Below are 22,277 nucleotides of genomic sequence, written 5' to 3'. Positions count from 1 at the left end.
GACACAGGGTGTGGTCTCAGTCTCCTGAGTAGGAAGAGGAGGCCGTACCAGTGACCAGCTGAGTCCTCAGTGCCAGGAGCCTGTCAAGGTCCTATCTGTACTGAACATCATGGTCACAAGTGAAGTTACCCACATATCTTCTCAGGAGATAGACCAGCCTCCCCATCCCCACCCAAACAAAACAAAAACAACAACAACAAAAAGGGGAAAATTACGCAACCTTATCTTTTTTGGTTGATGTTCGATATATGTTTAAAAAGAATCCCAGAAGTGTTTCAAATATTGAAATAATAGAGAAACATTTGGTAATTTGGATTCACCTTGGCGTAAAAGAACACAAATAGCAACCACCTGAGCGATAAGAAGGAGACAAGAGTACACACAAAGCCAATGGCGTGCATGTGGAGAAAATCACTGGGACGCTGGGTCCCGCTCTCCCCTCTCTAAAGAAACTAGAAGCACGAAGCACGCCTATGGCTACTCACTGGGATGCTGTACGATTGAAACGCTAGGAAGCATCCTGTTCATGTGAAATGGCTTTGGAATCTGAACATCACTGTGCAAACAGCCAACACTGTCACTGTTATTCTCTGATTTATAGTAATAGTAATTCAGGACTGGCAAGGAATGATACACTTCTCATAGATGAATTCATTATCTAAAACTCCAAAACATGTAAAAGTATCGAGTGATCTTGGTTAGAGATCAACAGTGAAATCAATGAAAAATCATTATACACTTCTTAATCTTCCTAAACTATGCCTGTTAAATATACATTTCATTTCTGACAACACCGAATCAGCACCATATTGGAAACACCCCGAGATCCAAGCCTCGGGGTGCCAGCTTTCCAGAACCTGACCTGCACTTTCTCTTACTTCTGTTGCTCCCCCAGGGACTCCTCTCAGCCTTGCTGTCCATGCTGAAGAGTTAAGCTGCTTCAAATGGCACAGGAAACAGTTCAAACAGCCTAGCAGTGCAGGGTAATGGGCCAGTCAGCTTCCTATCACTGTAACAAAACACCCGAGAGGATGAAATCAGTCTGGGGACACTGTGGGAGGGTCCAGTTTTTCTAGTCACTTGCATTCCTTGCTTTGGATTTGGGAAATCTACTCATGTCATGCACCAAGGACCCATCGTAGGCTCCACATCTCCCCCAGCCCTTCCACTAGGACCAGCCTGGGAACATAGCCTTTCATGCACGGGCCGCTGGGACTTTGATACCCAAACTTTAGCAAGTGGAATACTCTCTCATGTCACTTAAAAAAAAATGTTCTTTCTAACAAGATTTCCAAAATTTTACAGTGATATGGTTGAAATGGAAATTTCTGTGTAAAGATATGGTTATGGGACTGTTTTTTTTTAAACTGATCAGAAAATGCCAGGAAAACAAGCAAACAAACAATATATCCTCCTACAGGTTTACAAGTAAATTGCAAGGTGTTTTTTCACTGTAACAGTACATGATATACAACCACTACATAACCTTACACCATCTATTGTCAAGCTTGGGACATGCTCACTCCGAGCCATGAACTCAGAGAAGCCTGGATTAATATTAATGTTTCGAGCTATTCTGCTGTTACTTGTTTAAGCTCCTAGAAAAGATTCCCCTGTCAAAAATTCAGTATTTTAAAATATACACAGCATTTATCTGAGCATGGAGAATATTTATCACTTGTTTATAAATTTTTGTCGATACTATTTACATCCAAATAATAAGGAAATGTTTCTGTTTGATGAGTAAATGCATATTTATGTATTTGTTGAAATGCACATTGCTTGTTCAATGTGCTGCTCCTGCACATTATTTGTGAATATGTGATTAGCCCCATAATAAATGACTCCTAGGAAATTTCCAGAACAAAAACTCCTATTTCAAATGTGCCACGGCCACTTTTTAGAGTTCACTATTCTTTCTGTTTTATTTTTAAACACCATATATATTATGTACAGGCTCAGCATTCCATGGTGAAGATAATCATGAGGTACAGCCAACATGTGCTGATTAAAAATTAAAAAAATTAAAAAAATAAGTACCGAAGATGACATACTGCTCAGCCACAAAGTGCTGGTGTAAATAAGTTCCAGGAGCCCAATGAATATGTATTGATCTTGCGGATGAAGGTGGTTTGTTGAGAGAAGCCATAGGGATGGAAACAAAACTATCATGTTTATTTACATATTAACATAGAAGATTTGCAAAGCTGAATACTAAACTCAAAAGCCCAAGGAGTTTGATGGCTAAAAATTCTCCACTTTCACATAGTGGACCTAACTTCACCGGGAGGAGGGGTCAGGGTGCCACCCAGGTCCTGTAGGCTACTGAGCATCGCTGGATGTCCCTCCTCCCTCCTGCTCCCACATGGAGACTCTAGACATTGCCGACTCCTCCCTGGGAGGCCAAACTGCCCCTGTCAGGAACAACTGGTTCGGGATGATGGGAAACATCTTTCCTTTCCTAATGAGTTATTAGTTGTTGAGAAAAATAGCATTAGAACCAGCCCGTCTTGGACCACATAGCTTTTCCCCAGGTCCAGCCATGCATGAACCTGGTCAGGAGGGCTCCTCTATCTGCCGGCCTGGTACTCCAGCAAAGTCTATCCTGCACAGTAGCACCAGCCTGACTTCGTGGTCATCCAAACTGTGAGGGAAGCCACACTTATTTTGAAGCTTTTAACTTTTAACAAGGGATCATGTTCATGTTGCACTGGGCCTTGCTGATAATTTAGCCAGTCCTGCAATCAATTATCAAATCAACACTATTGGATCCATCCATGAACTCTATGTCCTGCTAACAGCGCTCATAACTAACTGAAGGAAGGAAGGAAGGAAGGAAGGAAGGAAGGAAGGAAGGAAGGAAGGAAAAGAAAGAAAGAGAAGACTACTTTATACACACAATCTGAGTTACCATCACCATTCTTGGATTTAAAATCCAAGAAAACTGAATGTAAGTCCCACCTGTACTCTCTCACTAGCTTCGGGCTCTTACACATGTGGTTGTTTAGCATCTCTAAGCCTCAATTTTCTCAATTATAAAGTGACATTCACAGGCAATCCTTAACTATAGGCCCATTTTTAAGATTAATCGAGATAAAAAATAGAAAACAGTACCAGGTCTGCCACCCAGTAGTAGCTCAGGGAGTCCAGCTTGATTCTGGTGGTGATGATGACAGTATTGCCAACATCATGCCTGGAGATAAAATAAAATTCGGCCTCAAGACCCTCACCCCATGGTTTCTGAAGACAGATGTCCAGAGTCCGAACCTTAGTCCCTTTGGCTGAATTACTGTCCAACTTTTCCCTAATAGCTTTTAACAATAACAAAAAAGTCTCAGATGAGAGGTCCCCAAATACTACCAGGGAAGCTCTCAGCTGTCCCAGGCAGCTTTCACGGGCCACGGGAGAACCTCTCCACGGAGCTGTGCCTGGCTGGCTGCTGACGTCATGCCACGCGGATGGTGTAAGCATGAGTTGATACATCGCGTGCATTAGAGATGTAAATTTTATTCTCCAGGCTGAAAGGCAGGTGATTAATTCTCATAGCGCGGCGATCAATCGGTGCAGATGCTCCACCTGTATTAATGTTTGTTTTGGTGTGCAGTAGTCGCGGGAGCACACCATAACACAGGTGTCTGACACCAGCGCTGCCACGTTCTCCTTCGCCGGCAAACATTGCGATCAGGAGTTGGCTTGCACGTAAGCACTGCCAATTTTTTCAATTAGACCCATTATTGATTTGATGAAAAAGCAAATTAAACATACCATGGTGGTATGTAAATCGGTTAGAGAGAGCATAAGGTTCTAGTGCAAGGCTTCGAAGGCGTGAGTATCTGGCTCGCATCAACCGTGACTCATAGGGGCTCCTGGCAATGGCTACCGGAGACGGGGTTCCTTGTGGAATGCAGGCTGCTGGCACAGCATGCCAGCAAAGGCCAGGCCTATATTTTAAATGCTCACAGCCATTTTGCAGAAAGGAAAAGAATGCTAGCTAGAATATTCCTTATTCTTCAGTCAGTGGTGTCCTTCGGTTCAAGCTAATAAATGGGGCAGAGGCAATGACCATGACCCTCTTGTACTCCAGGTTTTGTTAAACAAGGATGCTGACACTTAGCCCTCCTGCTCGATACTGCCCTATCAATGTATCTGGGCACAGTGTTCACAACCTGCTGAGTGCAGGGCTGAGCGTGTCCACCAGGGTGCTCCCAAAGTGTGCCTTCCGAAGGCTGCCCTGTGTTCTTGCTCTGTGGTGTGTGCATTTCCGCTAACTAGCTAAGCTTTGAATACTCTGACACACCCACCCAGTTCGGATCTGCATTTCACTGCCCAGCAGTGATTTGCATATAGGGACTCAACACCTCTCAAGTAAGTAAGTGGTACAGAGAAAAATTTAAAACTCTTGACTTTCAATGAGAGTCTTTATGAAGCAATATTCCAAACAGCTTGCTTGTCTGGCTTCGAATCAGAGACTTAGGAGACCAGAGGATTGGTGCCACCAAAATGTGAAATTCTACATTTTAACTAGATCGGGTATGACAAACCTGACAAGGCAAACTGGAACCACTGGGTGACTGTTTGAAGAGCCACCAAAATAAACAGCAGGTGCACCAAGGTCCTTTAAATATGTTACTCACATTCTGTGTAGCAAGTTAGCATAGAAAAGGCAAATAACTTGTGCAGAGAAGAAAGACCGTAAGTATGTCAGGATAAGCAGATGAGGCCAAGGTGAAAGAAAAATCAGAGAGAGGGAAGCAAATTTAAAACGTTGGATCAGGGATTTAGAAGATCTCTATAGAATTCAGAAAAGGGAAATAGACAAGAGAAAATACTAGAAAAGGAAGGAACAGTATGAACACTGATTATATTGAGACTATCAAAGAGACCCGAAAGATCAGGGGAGGCCCCTCCATTGGCGACAGGACAATTCTTGCAAATAGTGAATGAACGGGCAGTGCTGCAGTTAATCAGCAGATACAGAGTTTCCAAGCATGCATAATTAGAGAATAGATACTGGGATCCAAATAATTACACATCTTACCCTTTGAGTTATAACATTTTCTACCAAGATTTCAGCAAGTGCCAACAAGCAACACATTCTTTCTTCCCGGGCTATCTTGGGGCCCTGCATACAGGCAAAAGAATACTGCCAATACAGAGAAACTGCAACGTGAGCAACAGAAAGATAAAGTTTCTGTTCACTTTTCCTCCCTGAGGGAAACCAGTCCATCAAATAGACAAGACAAGTATAAATCATCCCAAGAGCTGTTGGTTGATTTTGTTTTTCTTTGTTGTCACGTTGGCGAGTGCCCCCAACACATTTTTTTCCCCTTAGCAAACAAATACAGAAGAGGAGCTGGCACCACCAGCCGTCTCTGACAGGACAGGACATATGTTTCCTGTCACGCTGGCATCTGACTCCGACAGCCGCACGGAAGACAGGGTAAGTCCTTACATCAAAGTTTGCTTGCTATTTTGGGGACGTTGTTAGAAGTTGAAAAAAAGCAATGTCCATTTGAAGCGTGTCTGTGAACTTTGCATGAACCGCTAGGAATAATGTAGTGTGATGACAGCCAGCTATACCTTCCACTAAATTTGCTGTCTGGAATGAGCTGAAATAGTGTTTGGTTTGTGTAATTACGTCCATCTATCTTTATATTCCAGCGGCATACCGCAAATTGAAAATACTAAAAATTGACTGTTGGTTCTGATATTTAATGATTGCCAAAGACAAGACGATGATTTATTGGTTACTTACCGATGTGACACATTTGCATCTTATTAGACGGAGATTACTATTCCTTAAAATGCGGACGAGGCCTGATCATGTCTGATGGATTGATTTGATTTGCAAATGTAATCAAACTAATAAGAGGGAAAAAATGAGCAATAATGCCTTGTTTTTCAACTGGCAATCACTTCCCTGCCAACAAGGCTGATATCCCTGACTAAGCAGCCTTCGCACTGTCTTCCTGTCGCCTCAGATAAACAAAGGATGCTGAGAGCTTGATAAGAGGCTAACAAGCCATGGACCAACCTCACGGAGCCCACTCCTCTGAACCAAGCCCCTGCCGGGGAACAAAAGTCTAAAGTAAGCGATATCCCAGGACGACCTGGCGACACCCACGGCTGCGATCAATGACCAACTTGCTGTTCCTCTATTGACTTGCTGCCAGTGAAGAGGCTTTTCTGAAAAATATCAGCGTCTTCCCTAAAGGAGTAAATAGCTCTCTGTTCATGAATGGCTTCCATTTCTGGGATGAGTTAACCATTTAAAATCCAAATGACAGTTGGGCACGGCAGTGTGCACCCATAATTCCAGTCTTCTGGGGGCTGAAGCAGAAACCCAAATTTGAGTTCGGCCTGAGAAACTTAGCAACTCAGTGAGACACTGTCTTAAAATTTAAAAAATAAATAAATAACTGAGCTACTGATGTAGCTCAGTGCAAAGGCCCTGGGTTCATTTCCCAGTAACACACACAAACAAATGTACCCAGAGCAAACACATGCATACACCTATATACACAGGTTTAAAAACAGCATCAAAACCCTTCCAGGAAGATGCTGGCCTTGATTTAGTTCACAGGAGCTCACTGATCTTCAGGACACTCGAGTGGCGAGAGGCCTGGGATGGCATCTGACTTGGATTGCTCTCTGAAAGTTTCATCAAGAACACAGGGGACAGAATCTCACACAAACTGCAAAGCAGCATTGTGATCATACAGGAACTATGTGTCCTAGTCCCCAAACTAGGATGCTCACCCAAGAAGAGGCACGTGAGCAAAACCAGCCTGTCAAGAGGCAGGTTCCCAACAGCCTTCCATTGGGTGCATGAATGAACAGGCATCAGCTTGCTACAAAAATAGACCCCATATGGTATCTGGTTTGGGGACTGACTGTTGCAGAGTTAGAAAATGCCAAGCTGCACTTCTCATTCTCACATTCATACAGCTCTCACAGTGACCTTGTGGATGTGGTAGAGATAACTGGTCTACCCATTCTGTAAAATCCACTCCGAGACAGCAGGTGTGGCTCAGCGGTCAGAAGAGCACATGCTTAGTACACCCAAGGCTCTGGGATTCGATTCCAGCACCCAGCCCCAAATTACTCAACCAAAACAGCAACAGACTCAAGTGAAAAAAAAAAAAATCAACCATTCTGTCCTGACTGTGTCACACTGTCTTGGCAGTTGGAGCTGGAGTTTCAGGACAGAGAGAGAGAGTATATTGGGACAGATAACTCATGAGTTCATGCCATGCCATCTTTCCGTGTTCTGTATTACTGAGTTCCAAGTCAAGACCCTGGCCCTTTGGGTGCTGGCCACGCTTTCCAATCTCAAACCTCAAACAGGATACAGCTCTAGTATCTAGCCTGCACTAGAGTTTGGACCCTTCCGCACAGACTGCTCATCCTTCAGAAAGGGCTTCCATCTGGTCCAGCCAGACAGTTACACCCAGGCTACATGAAAGAATAACATCATTTATAATTTTGTGAAATATAACTTTTAAAAGATACAAAAAACTTTTCTATAACATTTTCACTGCTAGTCTACATCCAAGAGCTACAGTATCCATACAAATGTATGTGTATATGTAATACAGTGTGGCATAATATAAAGTTAGGATGGTAATTCAGTACCTAATACTGTGCATAAGGATACACAGGACCTTTCTGAAAATCCGTTAGTGATAAGCATATGAGGTGTCATGTGGAAGTACGGTGAATGTTAAACTTGAAAAAGACGCCATCACCACCCTCAAAACACTCCCTGGACTTCAAACACACTTATTTGGTGCTCTTGCCATTTTGTGAAGCAGTTCTGCAAGTCCTCTTTCACGAGCGACTTTTCAGAGCTGCCGCGATAGCCTGAATCTGTGTGAAATGCTTTCCCTTCACGGTCACTCTGACTTTGGGGAGGAGGCAGAAGTCTCACGGTGCCAGACCCAGTGAGTGAGGTGGCTGGGGCCATATGGCGCTGTCTGTATGACCCCGTTTTTCCGTTGGGTGGCACTTGGCAGGTACTTCCACTGTATTTTTGATCAGACCTTGAAAAGACTCATGAAAGAGGACTGGTGGATCCGGAGAGGGTAAAGATGCCAAGTAAGGGAGTCCGACTAGGAAGAGTATTGAGAGGGGACTGCTGGCAGTGTGTCTTTTCTGCAACAATTTTTAAGAATTCACTGTATTTTTTGATCACCTCATGCAAACAGCAATAGTGCAGAACCAGGAGCTACAAGACCTGAAGTTTAGTGTCAGCTCTGTTTCTCATTAGCCTGTGCTGTACCTGATTTATTCGACTTCACAGGTCTCCAGTGTCTTTATCTGAAACTGAGTGTGCCAGTACAAGCATCTAATACGTGTGGAACATTTAAAATTCTCAGTCCAAGATTGGATTGGCACTTTGCCTACATAAGCTCACAGAACTGTCCTAGCAACCCATGAGGCAGGCATCATGACCACCTCATTACATGTGCAAACTAAGCTCTGGGCCTGGTGCAAGACAGGGAGGTCAACCAAAGTCTTGGGCCCCAAAGCAGTACACTTACTGCCCACCATAGTAGAGACCCCCTCTTAAAACGCAAAGTTGCGGTGCATGGTCTCCAAAGTCTGTTCCTGCTCTCACCCCAGAATGAATTTGTGGAGCATAAAGGATCTTGCTTTGATTCGATTCCACAAATTAATGAGAGCACCTTGAGTCTCCTTCTAGGTCCATTGTGATTAAATAGGCAGACCCCAAAAAGCTCTGGGAAAGGCTATCCTAAAGCTCTTTACTTGTAACTAACTGTAACTCCCAGAAATAAGCGAAACCCGTGAAGTCATGATTCCTCGCTTTGCTTTTCACAAACAGTTAAGTGTTCTACAAAACTTCAGAGTCGGCACAAGTGTGCATCGGTCTTCAGAGTGTACAAAGCTGGGCTGAAGGGACTCGGCCACCGGGCTGTGCTCTGAGCCAGGTGTCTCCGGAGGAGAGCAGCTTGGCTCTTCCCTTCCCAAAGTGCTGAGCAGGCCAGGGCGTACGTCTGGCTCTGGCTGCAGCTGCTCCTCCTCCCGGCCTCCCCCTGCAGCCTGGCCACCATGTGCTGACTGGTGCAGGGGCCGAGATGCAGGTAATTAATCCTTCCCTAATGCAGGTTAAGCAGGTGGGAAGCCGCTGTCTGGGCCGGAAGGGAGCCTTTTTCCTCTTCCGAGACCCCCAGAGCCTTGGTGTTTAATTGGGCTCAGATGACGCTCTGGGTCTGGGCCCGGTCTGGTGCTGACCCGCGCATTCCGTGCTGAATCTCAGCCCAGGTTAGGAAACTGGTCCTTTCCCTGCCTTCACTTTACAGCAGTAATACCTCATGCTTAGGACTTCGAGCGCATCTGGCAATGAAAATACAATTTCCTTATTAAAGCAAAGTTACGCGGTTAGCAGAGACTGGTAAAATTTCAGGATCAACTAAATTGAGCTGACACTGGCCCTAAGAATTATCAAGGGATGTGCTTTATCACTATGGTATTTTCTCTAACAAAACTGCATGCACTAGTGCTTTTTGAATTCATGTAAAATTAACACTGAAAGCTGAGAGTAGTGGTAAACGCCTCTAATTCCAGCACTCCAGGAGGCTGAGGCAGGAGGATCTGAGCCCAGCCTGAGCAACTGAGCAGCTAATTTAGTGATAACTTGTTTCAATTAATCAATAGGCTGGAGATGTAGTTGAAAGTCCAGTATTGCTAATAATAATAACAACAACAATACTCAGCTGTATCCTAAAAGATCTACAACAGAAGACAAAACAGAAACCTTACTTATAGTTTACAAACAATGAAGTATCATTCCTTTTTCTTTTTTGGAGAAAAATAAAAATAACTTGGCCAAAGCAAAAGTTTTGAAATGCTTCTTTAGAGACAAATCAGTGTGTGTGTGTATATGCGTGCTTCATTCTCAGATGAACATTTTTTTTTTTTTGTCTTTTTCCTTTTTATCGGTACCGGGGATAGAACTCACGACTGCCTGCTTACAAGGCAGGTGCTTATGCGCTGAGCTAAATCCCCAGCCCCCCATTTTTCTTAAGAAAAACAACAAGGTACTTTAAGCAAATGGAAGTGTTATCTCCACTTACCACACAGAAGACGCTCCTTGTAAAGTTTTGTAATGTGAGTTTGAAAGGTTCAGCATGTTCTTTATTGAATTCTAAGTGAGGTCATTTCTGCCAGCCAGAACCTGGCAGAAGGCTGCATGACTTCAGGGAGCCTGGGAGGGCAGGGTGCGTGAGTCTCCTGCAGGGTGAAGGTGTCGCTGGAGGTGGCCAGCCTGAGACCAGGCGGGTAACTCTGCAACTTAGGGAGGCCCTGTCTTAGAGACTTAAAGAGGAGGAGAAGGGGCTGCGATGTAGCTCAGTGCAAAGGCCCCGAGTTTAATCTCCAGGGCTGCAAAAAAGGAAAGAAATAAAATAAGAAGGGCAGGGCAGGGCAGGGAAGGAAATTGACTTGTAAAAAGCCCCACTGATAGGAATAGATGGGGCACCTTCTGAAGCTTCGTAAAGCTTTCCTATTAGATTTGAAAAGTAAAGAGATAATAAAATATGCAGTTAAAAAGCAAATGAGTGCCATGAGCCTGTGTGATGGTGTTTGGGTGTGTTCAGGTGTGCTTGGGTGTGTTCAAGTGTGTTTGGGTGTGTTCAGATGTGTTTGGGTATATGCACTCACCTATAGACAGACCTTCACTGCTCAATGAAGGAACTCAGGTCGGACACGAGAGAGGAGACAGGAGAAGCCGCAGTGCATTCCAGCTGTCTTTTCTCCTCCCGCTATCCTTTGGCCACTCAGATAAAATCTCCCCCGAGCTGATGCCACCCTGAGATCTCAGCATCAGAAAGTCTCCCTGGTCCTCCTCATGCCTCTGCTCCTCCCTGAGGGCCACGCTGAGCTCCGTTCAGCCTGGTGCACACTGGCTCTCTGAGGCCTGACACCTCGGAACCACTCTGTCTTGCACCTGGTGGTGACCTATTTGCTGAACCTTGGTCTAACAAGAAGGGGGTGGACTGGCTCACAGAAGAACACAGCTGAGGAGGGGGCACACACAGCAGGGTGACACGACTTCTCTACCCTGAGGCTCGGGCCCAAAATTAATTCCCATTCGCCTAATAGCAATGAAAAATTCCATTCTTCACACACACACACACACACACACACACACACACACACACACACACAAGATTGCTAGTTCCGCACTACTGCTAGAAGGCACTAGTAATTTCAACCTAACTGTTCTCTTTTCTGTAAGATGACTTGAATATTTCTCATCCCAAGCAATCCAACTGCTTACCAGCTTGCTTCCATAAGCCAATTTTGAAATGTACAAACCCAGACTTTGCAGTTACTGTTCTCTGCAAAACACAACGTTCGGGGCTCACTGCCTTTCGGAAAGAAAATTCAGCAGTTAAAAAATATATATGAAGAATTCACTTCTCGGTGTTTAAAAACACCGAGAAGAAGGACTCTACCCTACAGAGGCTGCTTCTTTGAGGCTTGGGGTCTGCAGCTGCCATGTGATTTCTCTCTTTTCCTCTGTTCTTTGTTTTTGGGCCATTTTCCCTGAATGTCAAAGTCAATTTAGTGCATTTCACTTTGCTGAATAAATCAGAGGCGAAATCCTTGCTAAAAGTGAAAATTTGATTTGCTAAAAGGAGCTTAGGGCAACTATTAATCAATATATCCAGAGTGTCAAAGCCAAGGCCGGGATAGACACGCATTCATTTGGAGATTGGCGGAGGCAGATACAGGGACACAGGGGAAAAGCACGGCAACCACTCAGGGCAGTGGACACGGGGTAGGACGGGGGTCAGCGAGGAGCAAAGGTACAAACCAGACGCTTCCAGGCGTCCCTTCGTCAGGCCGCCCAGCTTTCCTCCCAGAGAATACTGCTGGAACCAGGCTCTGGGTGCCGGATGTGGGTTACATAAGCTACATAATCGTGCCAGCCTCGCTGTCGTGCTTTTCCCTCTAGAAACAACCAGTTTCTCTTCAATTCAAGCAGTTTTTCTTAGATGGTTTGAAGAGTCGGGGTCGCTGCTCCATTAATTCAAAAGGGAGAACTGGAAGGAAAAGCTGAGCTGGGCCAGACCCTGGAGGCCAGTACTTTGATAATCTCAGGCAGATTTCTGGCTTCTGAAAGATGGCATCATCTCGATCTGAACAACCAAGATTGTCTTAGCACTTCATTGTTCTAAGGAGCTTAGCGCTGGCCATGGGCATGTCCGGGAGAGAGGATGATATGTTTTGGAACCCAGTGTACATAGAGATCCGCAGCACCAGCTCCACACACACACAGCCTTGTTATTGCCGGAAGGAGTGGGCCACCTCATCCCATGAAGGTCCACTCACAGGTTCCGACTCTGACCTTTGGGAATGAAGGTCAGAGCGAGACCACCTCAGTGAAAATTGCCTTCCTCCCAAAGGAACCCATTCTCAGCAGGAAGTGAAGGTTTCTCAGCTCCGGGCTCTTTGTCTGGGTCTCCAGACTGCAGTCACACCTACTGTTTCCAATGCAGCTTCCTGGAACAGCACAAGTGTGCCCCTGCCCCCCGGCACCCAGCATACTGTGGGGGTCTTGGAGGCAGAACTTGTGCTGCGTCCCTGGGTACTCACAGCACCCAGGCCTGACCCGAGTCACTGACTGGATGCTACCTGTAGAGCCCACACTGTAGATGTAGGCAAGGCTGCTTCCAGTCTCCCTGTGTCAATCAAACAATACCTAGGGAATCTGGACACGAGCGTGTGTGTGTGTAGAGGTGGCAACCAGAGCAACTAACCATTCCCAGACTTCTCCAAGCCAGCACATGGGTAACTGAACAGTGATCCACTTATTTCATTAAATTGGTGATTCAGGGAATCCACCTAACAATCAAACTTCTTGATTTTTTACTAAGGTAAAGATATGTCATCCGTTTCTTTTTCTACTCAGTTTTGTTCCTATAAGCTTTCATTTTAGAAAGGTAAAAATGGAATTTAGAGAGATGCTCAATATGCTACGAGCAGCAAGCAGGTATCGGGAACGGGTGACAAGGGCCATGGGACGGGTGGAGAGGTGCGGGGAAGCTACTGGAAAAACAATCACTGGAGAGTGAACCGCAGTGAAAGCTCCTGCAGGCTCAGCGCATCAGGGCTGCAGGTAACTTCTAACACTGTGCGTCGAAGCTCCTCACACTCACTGAGGAGAAGTCTGTGGAAGTGCTTTGCACACAATAAACAACTGTACAGACCTAGCTGCTTCCATACTTACAGTTTAATCGTATGGAAAAGAATAAAGCAGGATAATTGAGGTCTGGAGCTAATAAACGTGTAAACCACAGAGAGGATGCCACACATACGCACATGTGTCGATACATATAGACAGACAGACACGGGCGACCCAGAGCAGGTGTCACAAGTCACATACATCTCTTACATTTCCCACCGTGCCGAGGGCTGTGAATGGCACACAGAGAACTCGGACTGTATTCAGGGGTCACTGTGAAACCCGGGCCCCTTTCAGGTCACAAGTGGCATGGGCGGAAGTGGATGGGAAATACACTGGGGACATCTAGAACCTGCAGAGGTCCTGCTGGGGGGAGCCCCTGAGCACAGGAAGTGTGGGGTACTGATGCCAGAGAGGCAAAGGGCAGCAGGCAGGCTCTGCCAGCCTCCTCCACAGCTCACGTGGCCGGGACCACTGCGAGGGACCCTCACTGCTGCTTTCTTGGTCTGTGTTTTTATTTCCAGTAAGGTCAGCTAGAGACAGCAAAGGAGTTTTGGGGCGACGCTTCCAGTTATTATTATTATTGTTGTTGTTGTTGTTGTTATTATTTGCAGTGTGTTTCCTAAACTACTGATATCACAGATGTGACTTCAGAAACTGGTAAACTTTCAGTTATTGTAGGCTTAGCCAAGGACTTGGACTGGATTATTTAGATCACAATGTCCTGCTCATTCAGGACACAAAAACACTCTCCATACAATGATCTTCCTACTCAAATAAGCTTTTCCTCTCTATTAAAAATGGCTTTTTAAGATACATATTAGAAAGACTTTTGTAAATATGAACACGTTGGATCACTTTTAATCACAATAAGAAGACTATGTGTAGCACTATACCGGGAAAACAAAACAGGAACATGGGATGCCATCCATTTCCATCATGCTCTAGAATTTGCAAAGTCCTTAGACATTGGTATAAATTTGCATGCATTTTCCCTTCATTTAATTTCTACAATAACTCATTTTTACAATATAACTAGAGAAATTAAATAAATTATAAAAATGGTTCAATGGCAGCTCAGATTTCTTATTTTAGCCTTCATCATCATCCTATCCTACAGGTACACAGACGTATAACGAGCAGGTATATGAAGTACAATCTCCAAATATTTAAAAATTGAAACGCTGTAATTTCAAGTCTTCTTCATTGCCATGGCTAAGGGTGTTACACTGAACTTTTGTCCACTTAAAAATTCAACTACATCGCTCTGAAATACTGAGCTACACTTAAAAAAATACAGTGACCCTAAGAAAAAGGCTGCAACTGATTTAATTTCTTCAGAGCAAAGCAGTAGCCACAACCCTACACAGAAATAGTTAAGGGACGGCGTGGGGGGAGGATGGAACCTCAGGGGCTGTCCCACTGAGGACCCGGGCCATGCATATGACAAATGTACTAATCAATATGTGTCCATCAAGTCCCAGTGACACAGACTCAGAATAAACTCTCAGGTGCTGCTCACACACGGCAGACCCCAACCTCAGTCAGTCGGGGTGCCTGCTTCTAACACTTCCAACCCTACCCACGCACACTGCATACCCTGATGGGAGTGATGGTGCCACACATTCTGGGCTTCTGCACGTAGCCAATCACTTAATAGTATTACAGGTATAAGGCGGGTATTTCATCCACCAACACCGAGTGAGCAGGATTGTAAGAGAAAACCTCTACAACTTCACATGCGAGAGAATGTCATCTTAAAAACTGGTCTCTTCTGAAAACAGTGGTCCCCGTGCTAGCCTTATCTCCAAATAGTGCCATTAACAATAAGTTTGCAAAAAGGTATTCCTTTGCAAAACTTACGTCCTAACACAAAAACTTTTAAAAATCCATGTTCTTTATAGATTTTTTCATTAAAGTCTAAACACTCCTGAAGGGAACTACCAAAAGCCAAGTCAGTGAGCACTCTTTAATACATTTCCTTAACTAAATAGTTTTACAAAAATGTCTCCGGCTAAGTGGAAAATACTAGTTTCTTTTGTTCAGATTTCTGCTTCTTGTATGGATAAATATATTTAATGATGTGTTACCATGTTATCTTCCCAGTGTGGCTTTCTCTTAAGGTTTATTATTATTTCCTGCTTCCACTCATTATGTAGAAAAATTCTAGGTTATTTATTTAGTTATTATTTAGTTACTGAGTCTATGTAGTTCATGCTGGCCTTGAGCTTGGACTTACTCTGGAGCATAGGATGGCCTCAATCTCATAGTCCTCCTGCCTCAGCCTCCCAAGTGCCAGGATTACAGGCACCTGGGCTTTTGTTCCCAGCAGCTGCCATTATTAATAGACATCATCTTAAAAATGTGACTAAGAAGTCTCCAGATCCAGCCGGGCCCTTCTCCCTTAACAGGCAACTGTCTATTACATCACGTTACAATAAGCCAACCTAAAAAGCTGCCATATTGGAAAAGGAAAACAATTTTTTTTCCTAAAATATCCCATTTACTTAATTGTCCAAATACCTTTCTGTTCTCCTGAAGTCAGCCGCCTGGCAAGACCCATAAATATATTAAAGCCACTTATATAGGTCAGCTAATATGGGCCATGCTTTTTTAAGCAGCAGCTGACTAAGCACATTCTGCATCTTGCTAACAAAGTTCTGGTACATAATAATATTTTAATCAACCATAAAGAACAGGGAGAGAGCTGACCGCTGGGCTGGCCATCGAATACAGCAGCCAGTGAAACCTCAGCACGCTGGTAATGGACACAGCTCCATCCCCGGGCAGACAGCTCTAAGCGGGGCCCACCATGGGGACGGCATGGAGTGGCGGCCAGGAGAACCTCTGTATCTATATAAAAGAGATTAGAGGCGACAGCGTTCCATTTTACAGCTCAATCATATTGTGTTAGCATGCGCTTATCCGAGCGCGGACGAAATTGAAAGAGAAATAAAAAAGAGCCAGGCAGATAGGAAGCAGAAGAGCGAGGCGCTGGCAATTTCCAAGGATATAAAAGGATGCTAATGGCAGGGCCCTGTCATTCTTAAGAAGGGCTATTAGGGCACCGTCATCCGTCCTGCCGCCCCCACGCTCCTGCGACCCAAGGAGGGCATTTTCCAAAGGCCCTGTGATCTCTCCTCTCCCGCAGATAAAGTGCAGTCATGTTTCAGAATCGCGCGTTTTCTCATCTGTGTGATGCGCTAATGGACGTCAACTAATTCTGTTTACTGATAAAAAGAAAAATCCGCCCTGTCTGTGTTCTTCTGCTGTATTTTCTTTGGCGCGATTCTCCACTCTGGATGCAGCACAAACTAGTATCCGAAAGCACACTCCCAGCAGGCGGGAGGGGGACTGCTGTGCTCCTGGGTGTCACCCTTTACCTAATACACACCTTTGCGAGAGTCAAGAGTGTGCAGAGCTGCAGAAACTGGGGCTGCACAAGACAGCAAAGCCGGGAATGTTACTATGTTAAAAAAAAGTTTGTTTCCCTTTAATATAACCTTACAGCAAGAAAGAACTTGGGCTGAGATGAGCATTCCCAACTCTGGTTTGGTTTTAATTCAGGCTCTGATCCCATATAAAAATGGGCTCCTGTATCAAGAATGTAATTTTATTTTGATCAGGGCGGAAAGGTGGCTGTAGCCATCCATTCTCTTTGCCTTCCCTTGTCTGCCCCACACTCTGCATAACTCTGTGGCTTCCCTGATGGCTAGGAACCCAGAGAGAGCCAGCTTGCTTGGAGATGAAAGTATCCTATCCTCCTGCTCAAAATGTTGAACGGCATATTGATGTTACACAATTAAGAGGAGTCAGGCGTGGTGGTACATGCCTGTAATCCCAGCACTCAGGAGGCTGAGGCAGGAGGATAGTGGCAAGTTTGAGGTCAGCCTGGGCTACAACAGAGTTCAGGCCCATCCTGAAGTATAGCAAGAGACCCTGTCACCAAAAACCAAACCAAAACAAAATCAAAAGGAATTTCTGTTCATTCTTGTTTTGCTGATTCCTTTCTGAAAAGCCAAGATACTCCTGGAAATCTCTGAAAATACCCTTGGGGTATGAGGAAAGCCAGGGCGGTGAATCATCACTGCACAGTGACCTGCTCTGGCATTTGCCAGGGATAGAGAATCACTCACGTCAGCCCCCACGAATGCTAAGCCTGGGCTTATGGCTGAGCACATAATCACAGAGTAATTGTTTCCACCGCTGGAAACAGTGTTACTCAGAGTTATTTAAAGTTACCGTCTCTGCAAAAGTCACAGCCCTGGTGTGGCACAGGTCCTATGACAGGCTCCTTTGTGAGCTGACACTGCTACTCAGACACACAACCAGACCGGCCCATTTTATCTCTGCCTTTTCCTTAACCAGAGGCACGGAAAGAGTTTTGACTTTCACTGGTCTTTACTGCGGTACGTCTGGGCTATACCGAAATACCAGCTTAGTAAATCGCCTCATTCCGGCAGACCTGAGGAGAGCTGGGTAAATAACAGAAAGCCTGCAAAGCACCCACGATAGCCCTGCACACTGCTGCTGTCTTTCAGGGCGATAACACTGCCATCATCATCGCTATTTTGAAACAGTTCTTTGAAATGCAGTCAACTGGGAGATGAAAGAGTTCTGATTCTATTCCCAGAAGCCATGCTGGGGACATGTTTGGACGGGGCTGGACACGTCTGTGAACTCCTGCACCCCTCCCTCCCACCACCCACCTCCAGCCCCTCTGTGAGTTGAGGATATCAAGGCCAGAGCTCCAGGCTGGGACCACGGATCTCCTTTACTGGGACAGGGTGGGGAGCAGGCTGTGGACTCTGCCTGCCTTGGGGACAGATGGCGAAGTCTGGAGACTCGGATTTGCTGAGGGTGCCAGTGGCACCCATGGGTGGAGGCTACCACTACCCACCCTGTAATAAACAGGACCTTCATAAGAGAGAGTTATCTAGTCCCCAATCAGGGAGTTGCCAGGATGAGAAACCCTGGGTCAGAATAATGGCATTTAAAATATGAATATGGATATACATATACACACATATGTGATAATGACATACTACACTTTTATAAATAATCTATTTTTAGTAGCTAAAAAGGCCGATAAATACTTCAACAAACATTTTTATTTACTTCTACTCTAGCTCTTCTGTACTATGTTCCTTTCAAATAAGGCTTCTTTGCTCTTTTCAAGCAAATTCTGCCAAAGCTCTCCAGCGTCTTGACATCCTATAATATTTCCTTTCTCACTTTCTGTAGACCTTATGTAGATGGAGTTACAATCACAGGCAGCATCCACTACGCACATGATCCAAATCCTCTCCTTCCTGTTTAACTGGAGTATTCTTTGTGAAGGTATTTTCTAAAGAACATGCTCAAACTCACCTGTTTAACTAGTTTTGACTTAATTTGGGGTGCTTTATTAGCAACCAGTGTAAGACAAAGTAGCTGGTATAATCCAGAGTGATGTTTAAATTAGTTTACAATTTGCTTGGCCTCATCTAGAAGTACGCCGAACAAAGCCATTCAGAAATGTCAGCTGTGTTCCCAACCACTGTAACAAATCGTCGCCAAACACCGCACACCTAATGACTTCAAATTAGCTTCAGTGCGATACAGCCTGACAGTTCGTTACGACTGTTAGCAACATTGCTGGCGTATCATGACCAATAAATTGGTTTCAGTGTGGGCTGGGAAAGGGACTTCCATCAATTTGATTAAAGAAATTACTGTAGCGTTCAAAGCATAAAGACAAACTAGTTTAAGGAGACAGAAGTTAACTGTACCAGAAAAATATTGTTCAACATTCAAAAATTTGATTGCAAACTATTCAGAGCCCCAACAGATTTAAAAAAAAAATAATTCAAACAGAGCACAGAAATCCTGAACACTTATGAGCAGGTCTATGGGTCCTGATATTTTAGGATGGGTCAAAAGAGAAAAGTAAATACAAATTGTAAATAACTATAAATCATCATATTAGGAAATCATGTCCATTTAATATGTATTTTTATAATTTGTCTATAAAATCATGGCAAATCTCTAACTGTAAGTTAAAGAAAGACATATAGATAGGAAGAGCAGATCAATATAAATAGCCACCATAAAGCAACGGAATGGGTGATTCCTAAAAGGAAGAAAGGTACATTAGATGACTCTCATGGCTCAAGGGGGTACAAATACATAAAGGTTTATGATTCTATTAAATTCAGCAAAACTGAATTAAATGTGATTTTTTAAAAAAAAAAAATCACATTTTTTTGAAGGTTAAAAAAGCTCCTGAGGGGGTTCTGAACTTTCTCACATCTGCGTCCATCGCCCAGAGAACCCACTGTGAGCCCTCTCCCCTCTCCTTTCCGACCCCGTACCTGGGATATGCTTCGCCCATCCTATGATGACCACCAGTTCCCGGTCGGCCAAGTCACACAGTGTGGTGAGGGCTTTGATATCGCTGTCTGGGACAGTAGGATCAGGCATGGCATAGATCTTCTCAGGTTCGGCCACCAACAAATGGGAGACAATCTTGTTATCTGTAGAGTCAGACCAGAGAGCTACAGCGTCACTGGGAAAGCAGCATCCCTCATGGGGAGCCCCCCGACCCCATGCTGAAAAGTCACCCACAGACCCCCGGTGAACCCCACTATAGCCCATACACTGCACACTTGAGTTCAACCTCGTGCAGGAAAGCTCACAGCAAGAAACAAGCCACAGCGCTCATCACGGAATGGATAGTCTTCGGTGCTTTACCTGTTTCTTGCTGGGATGAACCATCTGTCCAGACTGAACATTTTTAGCAGCAAACATATAAGAGATGTTAGCTGCTTTCTGGGTTTGCTCTCTGACTTTTAAATGGGTTTGGGGAAACCGATTAAACAGTCTACAACAGCTTTAAAATAAAAGTCCATGGTAAACCAGTAAAATATAGGCTAGGATATGGAAGCCAAGAACTTCTGATGCCCACCGTAACCACAGGCAAGAAGGTCACTAGTTGTCTTAATTTCTTTAAAGAAGAGCAAAGGTCAGAACTCTTCTGCCTGGGTGAGTTACTGACTATATAACTCTATCACCGTGGGAGGCATTAAGGAGGAATTTCTTTCCTTTTCTCCTTCCCATGGGCCCTGTCAGCCTTCCATATACAGCTGGTATCAGTTTCCATAAAAATGCTCCTACTTAAACGCTCCACATTCTCTCTTCTGTGCCCAATGCCTTTATCCTCTATTTTCATCTGTTGTCCTGAGTTCATTCTCTGCTTCAGGTTTATCTATCTGAAACTGGTGATGTATGTTTTAAAAATCCTCCATACAATAAGCACTAAAGACGAATAGGAAGCATCAAAGTGCCTGGTCCATCGCTCAGGCGCATGTGACAGCCGATGGCTGTAAAGCGGGGTGACGGGAATGGTTTTTCTCGTTGGTCCGATTTTCAATTTTGGCACATAGCTTGCATCTTCTATTTTTTTTTTAAGTGTGGAGATCCAAATGGGTCAGAATAAATACACACATTCATGGGTTCTATGTGCAGTTATTCTGGAAACCCAGGGCACTGAGGAAGCCAACTGTAGACAAAAGCCAAAGTAGAGTAATTCACTGTTTATCAGTTCAGCATTTGCTATCCATCTTTAAGGTCTCCTATGATTTAGAATTAAACATAGCATTCTTTTGGTGGCCTGCCATGAAATAAGAAGACTTATAATTAGTACTTTTCCAGACATGATACTTTAAAATTTATTTTTGATTTTTTTTTATCGGTACCGGGGAATCAAACTCATGACCATGCGCTTGCAAGGCAGGTACTTATGCCGCTGAGCTAAACCCCCAGCCCCTCTTTAAAAATTTATTAATACGGCCACTGGATTAAATTTATTTTAAATATTCACCAGCTAACTAATCATTGGCAGTAATATCCCATGATCATTAAATTGAACACCAGAGCAGGGCGGACACATTCCCAAATATCACATCTCTTAGGGAAAAAGTTTAAAAAGCAAACAGATACTTTTTCAATGCACAGGATCTACAAAGAAGGACATTTGTTTCTTGCCTATGCTATGTGAAAAACACCCTAGTTAGTTATTCTCAGAGAAGTTTAAACTTCCATTGCACTGACAATGTACCAAAGCCTGGCAAGAATCACCAGATGCCCAGAGTTAGAAGAAAATGCAACCGTAAAGGTACACAAACATAACCAGAGGAGATCAGGATTCCAGATGTTTTTCAGGGCAAGGTAAAAGGAATCTGCTTCACCTAAGTCAATGGGTATTTGACTGGAGAGGTCAGAGAAATTCGGCTGAAGTTTAAAAATTTCCATCATTCAGAAAATGGAATAGCCGGCAGCCCTGTTTCTAGGTAAATCTTATTTAATGTTTCCCTAATTAGAATCAATAGAACCCAATTTCCATTGCAGGGGCTTTGTAGTATACAATCAGTCAGGGTGCAGAAACCTCCCCAGCCGCTTCCTCTGCAAAGCCCAGGCCGGCTCCTGACACTTATCTGACAGCATCTGAAAATTAAGTTTTATAAATGTTTGTTACAAAAACACGCTAATTGGATGGACTAAGGAAAATTAACACAGAGGCCCTTAGATAATGAGTAATGATTTATTAGGAGTCCTCTTTATCTCAGACAAATGGAGCTCACTGAAATTGCTGTAATCTTCTTAAAGGTACTTGACAAGCCACTTCCTGATTCCTCAGGTTTACACAAAAAACGATAGATGTTCCTTCATCGTGTTGACTTACAAATGGGCCCCGTGTATTTCTCTTGCTACAGAAGGTGCTATCAATGGTTTTGGTGCACATTCACATAAAATAAATCAGAAATGGGCCATGTGTATATTATCGAATCAAGGAAAACTAACCCTCTAATGAAATTAAGCATTGGTGTTCACTGCATTTTATTGCATTATTGGGAAGTTTTTTATTATAATGTGCAAAATCTGCTCAGCGCAGTCCTAGATTGTATCTTGCAGCCCGCCAAGCAGAGGAGGCAGGCTGAGGAGTCGATGCCAGATTGGACAATTGAAGGTATAATCAACATAATGTTTTTTGGAAAGGCAAAAGGAAAACTATGCCATATGTTCA

General features: G+C 44.1%; 1 protein-coding gene across 18 annotated transcripts in view; it reads right to left on the bottom strand.

The window, feature by feature from the left end:
- The window catches only part of Esrrg (estrogen related receptor gamma), a 540,107-nt gene that overhangs the window by 38,277 nt on the left and 479,553 nt on the right, over positions 1-22,277 (bottom strand). For all 18 annotated transcript variants that reach the window (XM_013157679.3, XM_013157680.3, XM_063236700.1 and 15 more), the window contains one exon: positions 19,567-19,728. In XM_013157679.3, coding sequence (XP_013013133.1) covers positions 19,567-19,728 — 162 coding nt within the window. The remainder of the gene's footprint in view (positions 1-19,566; positions 19,729-22,277) is intronic.

This window comes from Cavia porcellus, unplaced genomic scaffold, assembly GCF_034190915.1.
Source record: "Cavia porcellus strain 051 isolate PalLab524CR breed Dunkin Hartley unplaced genomic scaffold, mCavPor4.1 scaffold_26, whole genome shotgun sequence".
Lineage (NCBI taxonomy): Eukaryota > Metazoa > Chordata > Mammalia > Rodentia > Caviidae > Cavia > Cavia porcellus.
Note: the sequence above shows the minus strand (reverse complement) of the source record. Positions and strands in the feature narration are given on the sequence as shown.